This window comes from Uloborus diversus, chromosome 7 (assembly GCF_026930045.1).
Source record: "Uloborus diversus isolate 005 chromosome 7, Udiv.v.3.1, whole genome shotgun sequence".
Lineage (NCBI taxonomy): Eukaryota > Metazoa > Arthropoda > Arachnida > Araneae > Uloboridae > Uloborus > Uloborus diversus.
Genome location: NC_072737.1, coordinates 27983780 through 28000293, shown reverse-complemented (window position 1 = coordinate 28000293; position 16514 = coordinate 27983780). Strand labels below are relative to the sequence as shown.

The following is a 16514-nucleotide window of genomic DNA, read 5'->3' as shown; positions in this document are numbered from 1 at the left end:
TAGACTACATGTGATACTAGTTAAAATAGTATTCTTAGATAGGGGTCGCTAAAAGCACAGTAAATATTTCATCATTTCACTTTACCTCACATTCCCCTACATAATGCCAACTTTATTTCTGTAAAATAGAATAGGAAACTTTATTCAATACCCCTGCTGAAAGAATGCAGCCCTGGTCTTCCGTTTTTTTTTTTTTTTTCTTTTCTTTTCTTTTTCGGATAAATATGCTAAAATGTTAGAAGTTGTGAGAATTTACCCAGGGATGCCCCGCCTAAGAGGGGTCATGGCGCTGGCTGCGCCATTTAAATTTTTAGGGTGGTGTTTTGAGGGACATTTTTCACTTTTTTTTGCGAGGAACTCTTGCTTTTGGGGGTCTTTGCGATATTTAGGGGGGTGCGCCCTTGCTTTTAGGGGGTGGGCACCCCTGACTTTCTTAAATTCAGGGAATATCTTAAGAATTATGTAAAAAAATTGATTGAAACCATCATCAATGGCTACTAGTGGATTTACTAGTTTGGCGCCCATCGGGATGCATTTTTGGGGCCCCCTTTTGTCTATCACGGAACAATGGAAAATATTTAGAATTTGCGTCTCTGTAACATCTACGGAGCTTCTATGGCCTTGGGAACCCCTCGCAGTTGCGACGTTTGCGATGTGGTAAATCCGCCGCAGACCATCATGCGACATTCTTCGTTGTTCAAAAAATTCTGTTCCCATGCTAGCACTTGGTTATTATATACATAGTGATTCAAAAACAGGGGATTCTGGTGGGAGGTCAAGGGAGGTCAATATGATCTCCCAAAAATTTTCTTAGTTGACAAATGTTTTCTGACGATTCGGGAAAATTATCATCATTCGGCAAAATTACTATCATTCGGCAAAATGTGGAGTTTAATTCGCAAAATTTGGAGTCTCATTCGGAAAATTTTGGAATTTTATTCGGTAAAGTTTGGAGCTTCGTTCGGCAAAATTATTATAATTCGGCAAATTAAAAATTTCGTCCCCCCCCCCCCCCCAAGCAAAAAAATAATAAGTCTTTAAAAAAAATATGGAAACTCTTGAACGGGATGGAACATTCAAAGAATAATAACAATAGCAACTTCCTTTTTTTTTCTGTTGGGAACAACAATATAGTTCAACATTGCTCCTGAAAAGGCACGAATGCAGAAAATGGGAAACATTTAAAAGACGAATTATAAAGAGCAGAGAAGCTCTGCTTGATTTGCGGGGTACAGTCACGGAAGCTCAGTTCCAGCATTTTTTTTTTTTTTTTTTTTTTTTTTCAATTTTACGAGAATGTTCACCTATTAGACGGAATTCAGGCTATTTATGCATGAAAATAAAGGCTGAAAAGTATACTGTTGTGGGAAGGTACCACACAGTAACTGATAATTCTCCATGTTTTTTTTTTTTTTTTTTTTTTGTCATCTATTGTCCTTTAGCTTTACTGTACAAGCTTGCTTACTCGGTTTCAACTCAAAATAAAGCCCGAAAAAAACGAAGCCCTACTATTTAACCAAACTTTCAGAGCAAGGAGGCAGTTTATGTTCCTGTGATGACATATTCTTTGTTTTAGCAGATGCTGATGTACTTTTATCAGTTTTCTTCGTGTAAAAACATATTTTAAACTAAACTAAATTTAATTATTGCAAACCATTATAAGAATATTCACGTAAATTTATGCCAATGTTTAAATTTTGTAATTAAAATAAAAATTCTTTATTTTTGAAAATTAGTTCTAAGGTAGATGCCGGGGCGCTTGTGAAAGCAACATTTAGGGGCACACGTGAACAGCTCCCATATCCTCTGCTCAAGTATAAATATTAGTTTACGCTTATTATAACAGTTAAAAAAGATGTAGACATTTATAAATATTATTTTGCTGCACTCAGTTTGTAAATTTATTGTTAATTATTATTACATAATTGATAATTATTCATTTAATTATTTTTTATTTTCTTAATTCGTTAACTACTAAATAGTTGGCTAAAAATTTAGTGGTATATAATATTTAAAAAGAAAATAAAAACAAAAAAACTTCTTTAACGAAAAACTGAAGTGTAGATTTTTTTTTTAAAATTCATCATCATATTCTTTATGAAGCATAAACGCTTTATATAACAAGAATATGCTTTACATAATAAAATTATTTTTTGTATTGTTTAGTCTTATAAGATTTTTTTCTTGTCGATCTATTGATTAGAACATGCTATGAAACTTTAAAATTTGACAGTGAGCAGGCTTCTATAATTCAGAGAAAATATTTTCCTAATGACAGCTATATGTAAAATTTAAACTGACAGTAGCTATAGGTTACAAACCCTTGAATGTAATTAGTATACCTATACGTTAATGCTTCATTATAACGAGTTTTTCGTTGAAATATGGTGCTCGTCTTTCAATCGAGTTCGCATGTGTCCCAAGCTTGTTCACATCTGCCCCCTATAGGGGCACATGTGAGCAATTGAAGACATTTAAAAAAAATCTCATAAAATATGGAAATATTTTTTTTTAAAAATCTGAAAAAATTCCATGGCACAAAGAAGACTATTCAATCATGGGGACCTTTTTTCTGTGAGAAAATGAAAATATTTTCTGAGAAATTGAGAAATGAAAAAAAATGTTCACATGGGCCCCCTTGTTCCATATATATATATATATATATATATATATATATATATATATATATATAATATATATATATATATATATATATATATATATATATATATATATATATATATATATATATATATATATATATTCCAATGTTTGGCAGGAAACTTTGCAAAGTTCCCGCCAATGATACTGCAAAACTTTCAGCGAAATAACATGTGATTTTTTTACAGTGATTTAAATTACCGTACTTTAAGTTTAAATAGCAGTATCAAATATATTGTGTTCTAGGCTAGCAAGTATTCACAAATTAGGTATGCTTGCTACACTGTAAAAAAAATTCGGAAACGTTTCTGAGTATATCGTGCAGCTGCGGTTCATGAAATTTTCGAAAACGTTTCTGAGTATTTCGGAATTCTCTTTCTGAAATGTCCGGAAACGTGTCTGAGTATTTCGGAATCCTCTTTCCGTAATTTTCAGAAACGTTTCTGAGTATTTCGGAATCCTCTTTCCGTAATTTCCAGAAATGTTTCTGAGTATTCTGTGCAGCTGTGGTTCATGAAAGTTTCGAAAACGTTTCCGAGTATTTCGGAATTCTCCAAACAATTTTCAAAAACGTTTCCGAGAATTTCGGAATCCTTTTTCCGTGATTTTTTCTAAAATATAATTCTTTATTATAGTATTGCATACCATATCAGTTTCAATTCTTTCATATCTAAGAGCAATAATACAAGCAATTTTAGAATCATTCGTGGATTTTTTTTTTTTTTTTTGGAATTTCTAATGACAAATAGCATGGTTAACAGCATAACATATGCACAGTTATAAATTTTTGAAAAATTATGAAATAATCTACTAGTTTCATTCCTAATCACAAAATCGTCGGGGAATTGGAGTGGGGGTACCTTCTGAAAAGTGGGGATTGTTTGTTAAACAATCTTAAACTTCAGTTTTTCTCTCAATATTTTCAAGACAAAACTATCAACATATTGTATTTTTAATGCAGAATTTAAAAACATATCTTGTATCAAACTTGATAGTTTTTATCTTTGGATGAAATTTGACAGGACTTACCTACCCTTCGCGTTCCGGAATTCGTTCACCTCAAGTCAATTTCTCTGACGAACAAAGTGTACCGAAAAGTACCAACAGAGAAATTGATGAATTTAAATATGACACCAAGTCCCTCTGCTGGAACCATTCGGGTTGATTCTTCTGTTCTTGCCCTTTTCCAGCTCATCACAAATATAAATACTCACTCAAAATAGGTTACTGATTTTATTTTTATAGTGTGCGCAAAATGCATTATATATTTTATTTATTAAAACATTGAACTCTATTACATGATTTTTCCATTTCATATATACGAGAATCCCCCCCCCCCCCACCATAAGGGTGATGGTGCACCCATAAAATGCTATGAAGCGCCCCCCCCCCTTGAAAAAGCAACATCATATACATTATAAATCAAAGTATGATATACATTATAAATCAAAGTATCATATAAATTATAAGTCAAATACTTTAATATGGTGTAAAAATACAAAATTATTTTATTAAGTCTTTTTTTTTTTTTTTTTGCTTTTGGTAAAATTGAGGCTCGTAAAACGAAAAAAATGAAGACACTTTTAAATACATATATGTATTTATTTGTTAAATAAATTAATACACATTTAACTAATTTAAAGCGTTTCGCTAATGCAAATATTTAAAGAGATATCGTCTTTTAGATAATACTGAAGCACTATGTTCCTAATTACAAGAGATAGTTTTTTTTTTTTTCTTCATACAATCTAGCTACACTGTTTACAAGAGAATGAAAACATGCAACCTTAAAGACGAACTATCAAACCTGACAATTTGCATATTATAACATTTAATTCATAATGCTTGATACATAAATGTTCAGCCAAATATTAACTGAGATTTCCACATAAAAACAAAGTACACAATAACACTTATTTAAATTTTTTTATAATCTTCAATTCATAAATTTTATAGAATAAAACTAGACACACTTGCACTTTAAATATGTGTTCTATGTAATGTAAAATATTTTCAAATTGCAATAGTTCACAACGAAAAAATTATACTGAAGAAAATAGTTTTTTTTAACGAGATTTATATGAACTAAATCTCTTTAAAGTAATAGAGTTGCAAAGTGACTTACCTATTCGTCGGTGGTGGTCTTTTGCAGGCTTTGGTCACCAAAAAGGTGATTTTTATGACAGAATAAAATTCTGCCAACAAAAATTACCCATTTGGTAGAAAGAAGAAAAGTATCCAAGAAAAATTACCTACACAAGTTATGCGACGCAATGAAGTTACATGGCGTCCTCTCGGCAATTATTTGGTTTTTAATTTCAGTTTGTATTCCTTCCGCGAGCATGCGTCGAGAATTTGCACTTCGTACTTAAAAATAAGTGACATAGCTTCAAATTCAATCTCATGACGATACATAAGCAAGAAAATATAAGACTTTAACATTATCTTCAGTGAATTCATGCGAGGAACAAAACTTCTACTAATCCCCTTGATGAGTGTTACTTCGCATACATGAGTCAGCAGTTGTTTTCATTGCGTGCTTTCGAAAGTTTCAGTTTAGATTTGCTGCTGAACTATAAAATTGCCGTGTCACCTGCGCATGCGTCGACTCTTACTTTCTTGCTAAACGGGAAACGTTTTTGATTATAGCAGAAAACTGCGGAGGGCGTACGAATCTGTGTATTACGGAAAACTTTTTTGTATATTCAGAGAGTTTTCCGAGATTTTTTACAGTGTAGTTATTTAAACAGATAAGAGTTTAAATTAACATTTTTAGTCAGTTGCTTTTTTAATTTTCATAGAGCGCTCCCTAAATTAATATTTTCTGCAGCGAAAGCAATTATGAAATTTACGCGAAAGTAAAATTCAGAGCACTTTTTACTTTCCTTAAACCATTACTCTTTCTTACTAGTGTTGAGTAACCAAGGCATCCAAGCTCGAAGTTATACACGACTGGCCAACCATATCTCCAGCAATCAATTATCGTGCTACCTTTACGTATAATAGCTACTTTAAAGGTCTTTAAGCATATGAGAAATGAACGTGTTTTTTAGAAACAATGTCTTGTGAATCAACGTGTTCACATACATTTTCGGTAGGGCGTATTAGTCCCTACTGAGGATAAAACCTTGGCTTTTGCGGAATTTTAGACGGATGTATAAAAACGGAAACGATTGAACGCTTTATTTCAGAGAATTTAAATAAGCTATGTAAAAAAAAAAAAAAAAAAAAAAAAAAAAACTTTTACAACCCAAATTTTGAATGTGCCGTAATATATAAATCTTTTTGAAGCTATGGTTTCACAAGTTTTATTGTGTTAAGCATAAATCTCACGGAGAAAAATTACTTCTGTTACAACAACGAAAGCTAATAAAAGCGCGGGTAAGGGTGGTACTTTTCCGTTATAGGTATGTCACGGCTCATGTTCAAATTTTTACTGGTCAAAGCAACAGAGCGCTTATTTGCTGTTCGAACGTTGCTACCGACCTCCTTGTCTTGAACTCAGAAAAGTCTGACTGCAAATGAGGAGGTTCTGGGTTCGAATCCTGGTTCGGGCATTGATGTACTTTCTCTCTCCTGTCCTTATCCTTTCTTCGTGTGAATGTGTTTTTGTTGTGCTGTGAGTGATTGCCTACCCTATTAACGGATCCTTATGGCATGTGTGTACTGTGGAAGTCGGACTTTGCACCAAATTGCCAGCCTTAGACAACAACAACAACAAATGCACTCCACAACGGAAAATGCTGAAAGATAAAAACTAAGATCATCAATTAAATTATAGATATAGATTTTAACACTACCCAAAAGAATACACAACGCAATCCTCGCCGATCCCCGGTCCAGGTTCCAAGCAGAGGGCTTTATCCCCGTCCTTCTTCTTGTTACGCTTGCTTTTCCCGCCAAGAACTCTTGAAGTGAGACACGGGGCTTGCGGATGCAAGATGTAACTCATCAGATGGTTGTAAGCGGTGTGTTCTCTCTCACGCATCAGCAGAAAACTGTCCAAGTGTTTCCCTTTCGGAAATGAAAAGAATGGTGAAATTGAATCGTTTGTTTGAAAAAGGTAACATCTCTATTTTTGATATCATTTATCTCTGTTGAAAACGGAACTCTCGGTTTTAATTTATTTTTTTAATGAGAGATCAATCAAAAATTTTTTTGTCTATATACTTTTTTTTGAAATTATCTACCAAAATAACATAGCCAATAAAACAGGTAACGTTTCCCAAACTTTCATAAATCAGTTTTTTTCCCCTTTCTTCTTAAGAGATGTTACCTTTATCGAATTCATCATTCATTTTATGCAGTCAAAACACGTCAACAAATAATAGCAGATTTTTAAAAAAAAATAACTAAGCACTTTTCATAATGCACTCAAAGGGACAAAATAACTTTTCTAGGTCAGAAAGGACAATTTAAGTATTCCTGTAGTTTTCAATTATTCCCAGAAAAAGACTTCACAAACAAAGAAAAATGCGGCACAAGTCATGCAGAGCATGTTTTATCATTATCTACCTTTCAATCATAAATTTGAGTGCTAAAACATGCATATTTTTTCTTAATGGGAAAGTTAGGTTTGAAATGACTGTGATCCGCACTTTTCTTCGTTTGTGAAGTCTTTTTCTTGGAATAATTGAAAGCTACAGGAATACTTAAAATGTCTTTTCTGACCCAGAAAAGTTATTTTGTCCTTTTGCATTATGAAAAGAGCTTAGTATTTTTTTTTTTAAAAATCTGTTATTTTAAAGTTTTGCGTTTTCAATCGAAATTTTATTTTAGAATTAAATTTTTCAGCGTTAAGTTGTATCTTAATATTAAACAAATCATTTAGCGAAACTCCGAAGTCTCTAAGTAGTCTAGTTGCTGAAATATGAGCAAAAGAATGGTTGACAACATACAAGTTACTTGTGATAAAGATCCTAATGTGTCTTTTTATTTAGCCCCGTTACCGATTTTTGGCATAGATGAGGATAAAAACCCTAAGAAAGCAACGACAGTGAAAAAAATTCATTCTTTTGCTCCAGAGAAGTCTTAATACAAAATTTTCATTATGATTACTATTAACATTACTGTTTCAAGGCAACAAAATTTGTAACAATGGATTTTATGTTTAAACATTTAATGGGGAAATTACATGAAATTTGCTCTTTTCCGTACTAATGGAAATAATAATTTTATTTTAGAATTTTAATTTTTCAGCGTTAAGTTGTACCTTAAGATTAAGCAAATCATTTAGTGAAACCCGGAACTCTCTAAGTGGTCTAGTTGCTGAGATATAAGCAAAAGCAGGTCTCAGATTTTCTGTGACAATCAGGCCAAGTATAATAAAAGTGCTTAAAAATGAAAATATTATTCAGGCGTGTTTATATTTCTATGGGAAAATCAAAAAATATGTAAATCAATATACATAAATGGCTACTTCTGTAGTATGTGTGGGTAAGCTTCAAAACTACTGTGACCGATTTTAACCATTTTTTCACTATAGATAGCTAAATCCTTAGAAAGAAATATAGGCGATAATTTATTTCTAAAAAACTTAGTTCAAAAAAAGCTATGATGGAAAACAGTAAATTTCATGTAATTTCTCCATTAAATGATTAAATATAAAACCAATCATTACAAAAATTCGTTGCCTTACAACAGAAATATTAATAGTAATCATAATGGAAATTTTGAATGAAGGCTTCTCTGGAGCAAGCATGAAATTTATTGCTTTCTTAGGATTTTTATCCTCATCTATGCCAGTAATCGATACCGGAACTAAGTAATAAGACAATTGATTTCGGCAACAGTTAGAAAATAGAAAGTGTGTATTGTCTAAAATTACACAGGCCTGCAAAATTCGAATCATGATAAAATGATTGTACGGTAATGAGTGACTTTTATTCTATTGGGTGCGCTAATTTCAAATATGACATCCAATTTTCTAAATCACATAAGAGATATTCACCAATTAGGCTTTAACATATAGGCAGAAAAGCCTATTTTTTCCTATTCTGGGAGAAAGTTTTTTCAAAATTTCTGTAAGTTTATTACTTACAAACGAGTTTAAGCATCAAACTTACAATCGGAAATAAGATAATAAATATATAGAGTAATTTCATAGAAATAAGAGCATAGTGATAATTAATTATAACGATTATAAGGAAAGACAATTTTTTCAACGGGCGCTGTTTTTTGCAGTCAAAGACTACGTAATAATGCTTCTCAGCTTTCACCATGTAACCAAAATATCGCCATTAAAAGAATCTTTTAAACTTTTGTTAAAATGTAAAATAATCCGCTAACTAAATTAGGCAAATCCAATAACAACACAAAAACTTTCATTAATTTGTCTTGTGCACAATTTCAAACACTCGCCAATTTTACTACTCATTTTGGAAAGATTTCGGATGAAAATGTTTAGCATCATTTTATGGTCAGCAAAAATATTTGGCGACAATATTTCATTGACGAAAATTAGTAACAGACAGTTTTACAAAGTAGGGAGGGGGAGCATTATCCAAGGTATCCCAAAACGATTTTGGGATACGAAAACGATACGAAATTTGGCAACATTTTAAATTGCACCAAGAACCCACAATAATTGAAATTTCCCAAAATAACTAAGGCAAGTATAGTGGGAAGTATAATGGGCTACATTTTTTAAAAAACTGTTTGCATTTCAAAAGTTATCAGTTAATATATATATATATATATATATATATATATATATATATATATATATATATATATATATATATATATATATATATATATTAACTGATAAATCTTTTTAAACAAGTAAAATTTCAGATTTTGGAAATTCTTCAAATTTTTATGTGCCTAAATGTCGTGCTTTCGTTTCCAACTGAATACTATTTCGTTCTTTATACTTATTGTTATTTTACCTTTATGGGTAAGGAAGAAGCTCGATTTTGAATCACGTCAAAGCGGGGTTTTTTGAGTTCTTACAGTTAACACAGAAAACGAATAAAGTAGCGATTTTTTCTCACAATCATCACTGACCCAGGCAACTCCGGGTATTTCTGCTAATTTTAAATAAATGAAGCAAATTTTACAACATTTTTAGGGTGTGTGTGTGTTATTATTATCTTTTATTTATTTATTTTATTGCTGACCGCCTTGTTTAGTGGTCAGAGAAGTTTAACTGCGATGCAGAGGTCTCGGGTTCGAATCCCGACTCGGGCATGGCTGTAATTCCCTACTCCTGTCCTTGTCCTTTCTTTGTGAATGTGTTGTTGGGCTGTGAATGGTTGCCTAGCCTATCCTACGAACGGATCCCCATGGCATGTGTGTACTGTAGAAGTCGGACTTCACACAAATTACGATACATTTGGAAAAGTGAAGCAGCGCACCTCAAATCGCCTGCCTAGCAGGCACAAGACAACAACAACATTTATTTTTTCTTTCTTTCATTTATTTTTATTATTAATTTTATGTTATTTATTTCATTTTATTTTTTTTATCGTGTGTAATTAGCAGAATACGTCTTCTAAAAATTTTAGATTATCTTTGTTTCTTTAGATTTACTTAGTGAAGAGTTCGGTATCGGTCTTCTAAAATATAGAGAGAGATAAGACATTGTGCCGCGCCATTCCTAGGCATTGCATGACGGATACGCCATTAACTTGTGTTCGACAGCTATAAATTGCATGAATTTCAAGGGGAGAGGAAAGGGCAAGAAGAAGCGTGATACTTTATGACAAGGGGAAGGGGGTCAAATATGTTGAAAAAAAAGGGGGAGAATTTATAGACAGTCCCTTAACGATTTTAATCGATCTTTCAACAATTAGATTGATTCAGATGATAATTCCAGACATTTTTTGACAAAAATGTTTTTAAATTAGTTTCTCACCTTTCATTGCAGAATCTCCGACTTTGCACCACAGTTTGATGTCGGGAAGCCACACAGCACAATAGAGTAAGAACGTAGTACAAAAGATCATTGTAATGTAGACCGTGGCGGCTAAATATTTCCTCGCCATCGTCGAACATGTCCCAAGTCCTCCCAACAAGTGGTACCTCGAAGTTTTTCCTCCATATCGGTCCGATATATCCAACTTACCCTTTTAAGGAAAATAAAGCTTTACCATTCTATCTAAAATCACACAATCAAAGCCTCAAACCATATTAAAACAAAATCAGTTTTTCTATTTAGTTTTGCATCTCTGCTTGAGTCAATGTTGTATGTAATTTGTATTGTATAACATTTCAACTATTTATTGTTTGATTTATTTAAACTCTTTGACGCTATAGGGAATAATAACGCTTTTTCATGCACCTTTTTAGAAGTTCGAAATAGGTTATCTGCAGTGCGCAGATAACCTATTTTAATAAGGAATTTTCAAAGGGAGGGAGGGAGGTCCAGGATCGAAGGTCCACCCTTCTCATATCATACTCCAACACGCATCTAAGCCAATTCTTTTGATTTTACCAATTGAGGCAGTGAGAAGCAAAGGGATGTAAATGAACATTTTCAAGTTTCGAGTAAAACGCGTTTAAAGATCAGATCCTAGGTAGGCTTTCATTGAAATTTTTTTCTAAATCATGCTGTACAGAAGCACATACCAGGGATACTAGTGCCATTTCTTGCCCCAAGACAGAGGAGAGGTTCACCTACCATGTGTACTGGTTATCTCCAAATTTTTAATTTTTTACACTTACATCCCTTTGCTTCTCACTGCCTAGATTATCGGGAGCAAATAACATTTTAAAACTTTTTGATTAATTACTTAGAATTAGTTAAATTCACTAAAAACAAATGCTTAATTAAAATACCAGAAAGCACAAGATTTGAATGTATTTACTTTTCTCGTAATTACAATAAAAACAGCGAAGCAAAATCATCGTTATAGAACAATATTTATGTTTACATGCAGTTCGATTTTGCAGGGGAAAAAAAAGAGAGGAAAAATAAAAAAAATATTTTTTCATTTATTAAATCTGAAATAATTGTTAGCTTTGCTTGGAATTTTTTTCTTACGACATGAATAGAATTATAGTCACAAAAAAAAAAAAACACAAAGGCAATGGGAGGGGTCCGGACCCGCTGGACCCTCCCCTTGTGTGCACCACAGGTTATTTGTAAACGTCTTTCGCACGACAGCACAAAAAATGTTTTTTTGAGAGCATAATCTCCTATTTAAGATTACTGCGGTTTGCCACAAGATGTTATGGTGCATTATAAGTGTCTCTTTCTAGTAAAATTTGGCGACTTTTTTTTAAATGTCGCCCAGCTTTAAGGCCTTATATTTTAATAACCAGGGACGAGAGCAGATGATTCATGTGTCAAAGAATATGCTTCACTGTGCTCTGTCAGTTGCTATTCATTTGACTTTTTTATTCTCATTATATTGCATTAACTAAGTATGATAATTATGAAATGAACGATAGCAGAGAAAGAAGACATCTGAGCTACTTTGATTTTTACCAATTAAAATGTTTGACAGTTTGTATTAAAAAAAAAACAAAACATTCAAATTTACAATATATTTTAAACATTCCAGTTGCTGTATTTTTTTTTTTTTTTCCATTTTGTACGACGATAAATTTTTATTTAAAATGCCAAGTGTCAAAAGACGCTTTAGGGCCATTCCACGGAAAACGGTCATTTTTTCCGCACGTGACACCTCCTATATTTAATTAAAAATAATACTTTAAAAGAAACAAATTACAAACTTATGTGTGATATCTTAAGCAAAAAATTTCGTCATTACCCTTAAAATTATAACTTTTTAATGAAATGTATGAACCGTCACGTGCGGGACAAAGGGTTTACTTTTTCGTGGAATGGTCCTTGACCACGGAGTAGGAAGAAGGAGAGAAATGTCCTACGGGATTGCTAGTGTAAAAGTGGCAACGTTTGTTCACTATTTCCAGAGGGCGCTGTATGTGCACCGCTCCCGACAATCGCAGCAGATCAATGTAAATGATGCTAAGTTTCTCATTTTTTAGAGGCAGCTATTAAAGCAAAAAAAGAAAAAAACTACTGGAAATTGGCTGTTTTAAGGGGACAATATAGTGGACGATGTACGGCTTTCGTCCACAGAAAGTTAGCGCAGTATTTTGATGGAAAAATTTATTTTATTTTTCGTCACCAACTTGCCGAATTCGTCTGCTATTAATATTGCGCTGTGCGATGTTTTATTTTTTACGAGTTGGAATGTTTCTATTCCTGTAAATAATTGACGAAATGAGAATGTAGTAGAATTAATAACGTAAATCCTTTTTATAATTAGTTGTAAATTTCGTGACATGTTTCGAGAACTAATTAAAGCGAAATAATTTTTTGCTTTCACGACCTTCAACAGATAAAAATAAATGTTAATGTTCTATTCACTTAACTTCAAGCTGATATTAACTATAATAATTTTATTCACGTGTTTACTCACTGCTTAAACAGAATGCATTTTTTTCGACAACCAAATGGAAAAAAAATCGAGAAACCTTATTCATTCAAAAAAATTATACCTTGGAACGCTTTTTTGAGATAGTTTGTGGGGTTTTCTGTTGAAAATAATCATGTGTATTTTTTAAATGAAAAAGGTTTCCCGATTTGGTTGTAGAAAAAAATGCAATAATAATAAAAAAATAATGATAACAATTCTGTTTAAGCAGTGAGTAAACACGTGAATAAAATTATTACAATCAATATCAGCTTGAAGTTAAGTGAATAGAACATTAACATTTATTTTTTTTCTGTTAAAGGTCGTGAAAGCAAAAAATTGTTTCGCTTTAATTAGTTCTCGAAGCATGTCACGAAATTTACAACTAATTAAAAAAAGTATTTACGTAATTAATTCTACTACATTCCCATTTCGTCAATTATTTTCAGGAATAGAAACATTCACACTCGTAAAAAATAAAACATCGCACAGCGCAATATTAATAGCAGACGAATTCGGCAAGTTGGTGATGAAAAATAAAATACATTTTTCCATCAAAATACTGCGCTAACTTCCTGTAGACGAAAGCCGTACATCGTCCACTATATTGGCCCCTTATTACAACCAATTTCCAGCAATTTTTTCTTTATTTTGCTTTAATAGCTGCCTCTAAAAAAATGAGAAACTTAGCATCATTTACATTGATCTGCTGCGATTGACGGGAGCGGTGCACATACAGCGCCCTCTGGAAAAAGTGAACAAACGTTGCCGCTTCTGCATAGTAAAGATTTATCTCCTTCCCTTTAATCTCCCTGTCCTTGACTCAACAGCCCTGGTTATATGTTGAGAAATTTCGAGAGGGGTTGAGTGGATGCTCTTCTCGCTCTTCTGCTGTCGAGCCTAAAATTGCACCTTTAGGCAATGTTTGCTGACAATTAAGGGAGAGGGAGAGTGCTTGGAATCTCCCACTCCTGGAAAATTTTTGCCATTGAAGCTCTAAAAATCCCATTTTAAGTTATTTTTGTGCGTATTGGAGAAAAGGATGGAAGATTCGGGAGATCTCCTTCCAAAAACCTCGTTTTAAAGGTAGCGGGACGGGGGTTACTATTGGAAATCGTTTGTAATTGAAACCCCCCAAAAAAGGTCATTTAAGCCACTTTTAGGCAAGTTAAGGGGAAAAGGTTGAGTTAATTTATCACCGTTGAAAAAATTTGCAAATCGAAGTCCTAAAATGCAATTTTTGGTTTTCTTTCGTGTGTGGGAGGAGCATGAGAAAAGGTGGTTCTCTCCCCCAGAATAGTTTCGAAATTAAAGCCATAAAAACGCAAATTTAAGCTCTCTTTGATCTCTTGAGCAATAGGTGTATTCTGAGGACAGCAGCATTTAGAGATTGTTTAATTGCATCAAGAAATGATGTAAACGATGAACCAAAGTTTTGGAAATAATAGTTCTGCTTCGAGGAGAAGGATAAATTTTTTTTCCCAACTATAAGACTTGAATTTCTTTAGAAGCGAACCACATGTGTTAAATTTTGTTATTTTCTTATAATATTTAATTATTTATTTTATTATTTTTTCCTTTTTTCTCTTAAAAAAAATTCCTACAACCACAAGGTTTCGTGAGGGGCCGTGACCCTTCTCTAGATCCACCCCTGCGTGGGAGTGTGATCCTCATTCCATTGGGGATATTTAGGAACTGTTATCCTTATTTAGGAACTGTCGTCCTCACTCTAATAAGGGTTTTTTTGCGAACTGTTGACGGAGTTATTTGGCATTTGTTGTTATTTTCCTAATGATTCTCAGAGAGTGTATTGTAGTAAACAAATTTTATTTATCAAACAAATTTTATTTCTCAATTCATCCAAAATAATCTAAAAGGAAAGCTGTCCAAAAGGGAAAGATCTAAAGTTAATACTATCAAATTCTGTTTCCTTTTTGCCCCAACTAACCCTACTAATTTTCTTTATCATTTAAATGTATTTATTTAGATATTAAGTTTTTTAATCATTACAAAGATGTATATGAATAATATAGAAATGAAAACAAACGAGATATAAAGAGAGAGCGAGAGCTAGAAATACGAAATCGGTGTACAAAAAGTAAGCTCATTTAGCTCTGAGTGAACTTCTTACATTTAGCCTAATATCGAAGAGTTGCCAATGATTTGAGGTACACGTCTTTCTGACTCAAGCCTGATAAAATAAGATATTCATTCTTCATGTAATTGTACTGTTTTCTTAATATGCAGTAAATTGAAATTCAAATTGTGAACGAAATTTGATTAATTTCAGCTTTTAATCAATTTCTGAGTACTAATATGATCCCAGGCTGATAAAATGAGAGATTTATGCTTCACATACTATTTTACTTTCTCAAGTAATAAAAAGGCCAATAATGTGCCCGCGTGAAAACTATTTAGATCACTTTCGAAAAAGCAATTTTATGGATTACTTATACGTGCCACAAGATCAGAAAGTATTACAGACTTACCATCACAAATAGTTCTTTTAGCTTCAACCATGTCCCCACAATAAAAGTTTTACCTCATGCTGATGTTGCTTGTGCCTTTCCACAAATAAAGCTCCTACTAATTGAAGAACATTGTTCCTTTTCGACACGCGAGCACTTATTCACAAATGAAAATGGCGACCAGAGTGCCTCATCAAATTTCTTCTGCATCGTGATCCGCGAGCGCAAACGTAGGAAAACCATTCCAGCTTCCATGAATATCCAAGGGAAGTTTAGTGTGGCCATTAGAACTGAAGTTCTTAGTATTGTATGTGTCTGTGCCGCCCTGAATTATGGGCGCATGCAGCTATTCAGCCCGGGAGTTTATTTTTTCCTGTTATTTATGTCCTTTGACGTTTGATCTGTTGTTCTACGGGCAGGGAAAGTTTTCTGACCAGAGGGGGCTTTTTGTTATGGAAAGAGTAATACGTCCGATTCCGGTGATGGAATTTATTTAACCTTTTGTTGAATTTAACATTAATTTTACTGTGAATCCATTTCAGAGCGGGTGGATTGTGAAATGTTCTGAAAAGGAGATTCAAAAGCACACTCAAATGGTTTTGATAAACAACAGTTAAGGGCTATATAGAAATGATGTCACGCTTTGAGTCAGTGGCGAATCCAAAGAGCGGGGGGAGATTGTGGTGATGGCCCCCCTCCCAAAAAAATGTTTGTAAATTCGAAAAATTTCCGAGAGAAGATCATCAAACCTTCCCCCACCCCCCACCCCTTTCCCAACACATCACAAAAAATCGCCTACAACTGTATTTTTTGACTTTTAATTTCAAAAATTTTCCAGGAAAGAGTTCCTGACCCCTCCCTCTCTCCAATGTCATCGAGGTAGTCAAAAATTTTGAATTTTTGGAGCTTCAATTCCGAAAAAATTGCTGGGGAAGATCCCTTGAATCCCATCTCTCTACCTAATACAGTCGAACTCGCTTATAACGAGCCCTGATTT

General features: G+C 33.1%; 1 protein-coding gene across 1 annotated transcript in view; it reads right to left on the bottom strand.

The window, feature by feature from the left end:
- The window catches only part of LOC129226432 (uncharacterized), a 35119-nt gene extending 19360 nt beyond the window's left edge, over window positions 1-15759 (bottom strand). Inside the window, exons 1-3 of the mRNA XM_054861035.1 lie at window positions 15539-15759; window positions 10520-10730; window positions 6462-6675 (exon numbers count right to left, since the gene is read on the bottom strand). Coding sequence (XP_054717010.1) covers window positions 6462-6675; window positions 10520-10730; window positions 15539-15541 — 428 coding nt within the window. The 5' untranslated portion in view covers window positions 15542-15759. The remainder of the gene's footprint in view (window positions 1-6461; window positions 6676-10519; window positions 10731-15538) is intronic.
- Between the last annotated feature and the right edge of the window lie 755 nt (window positions 15760-16514).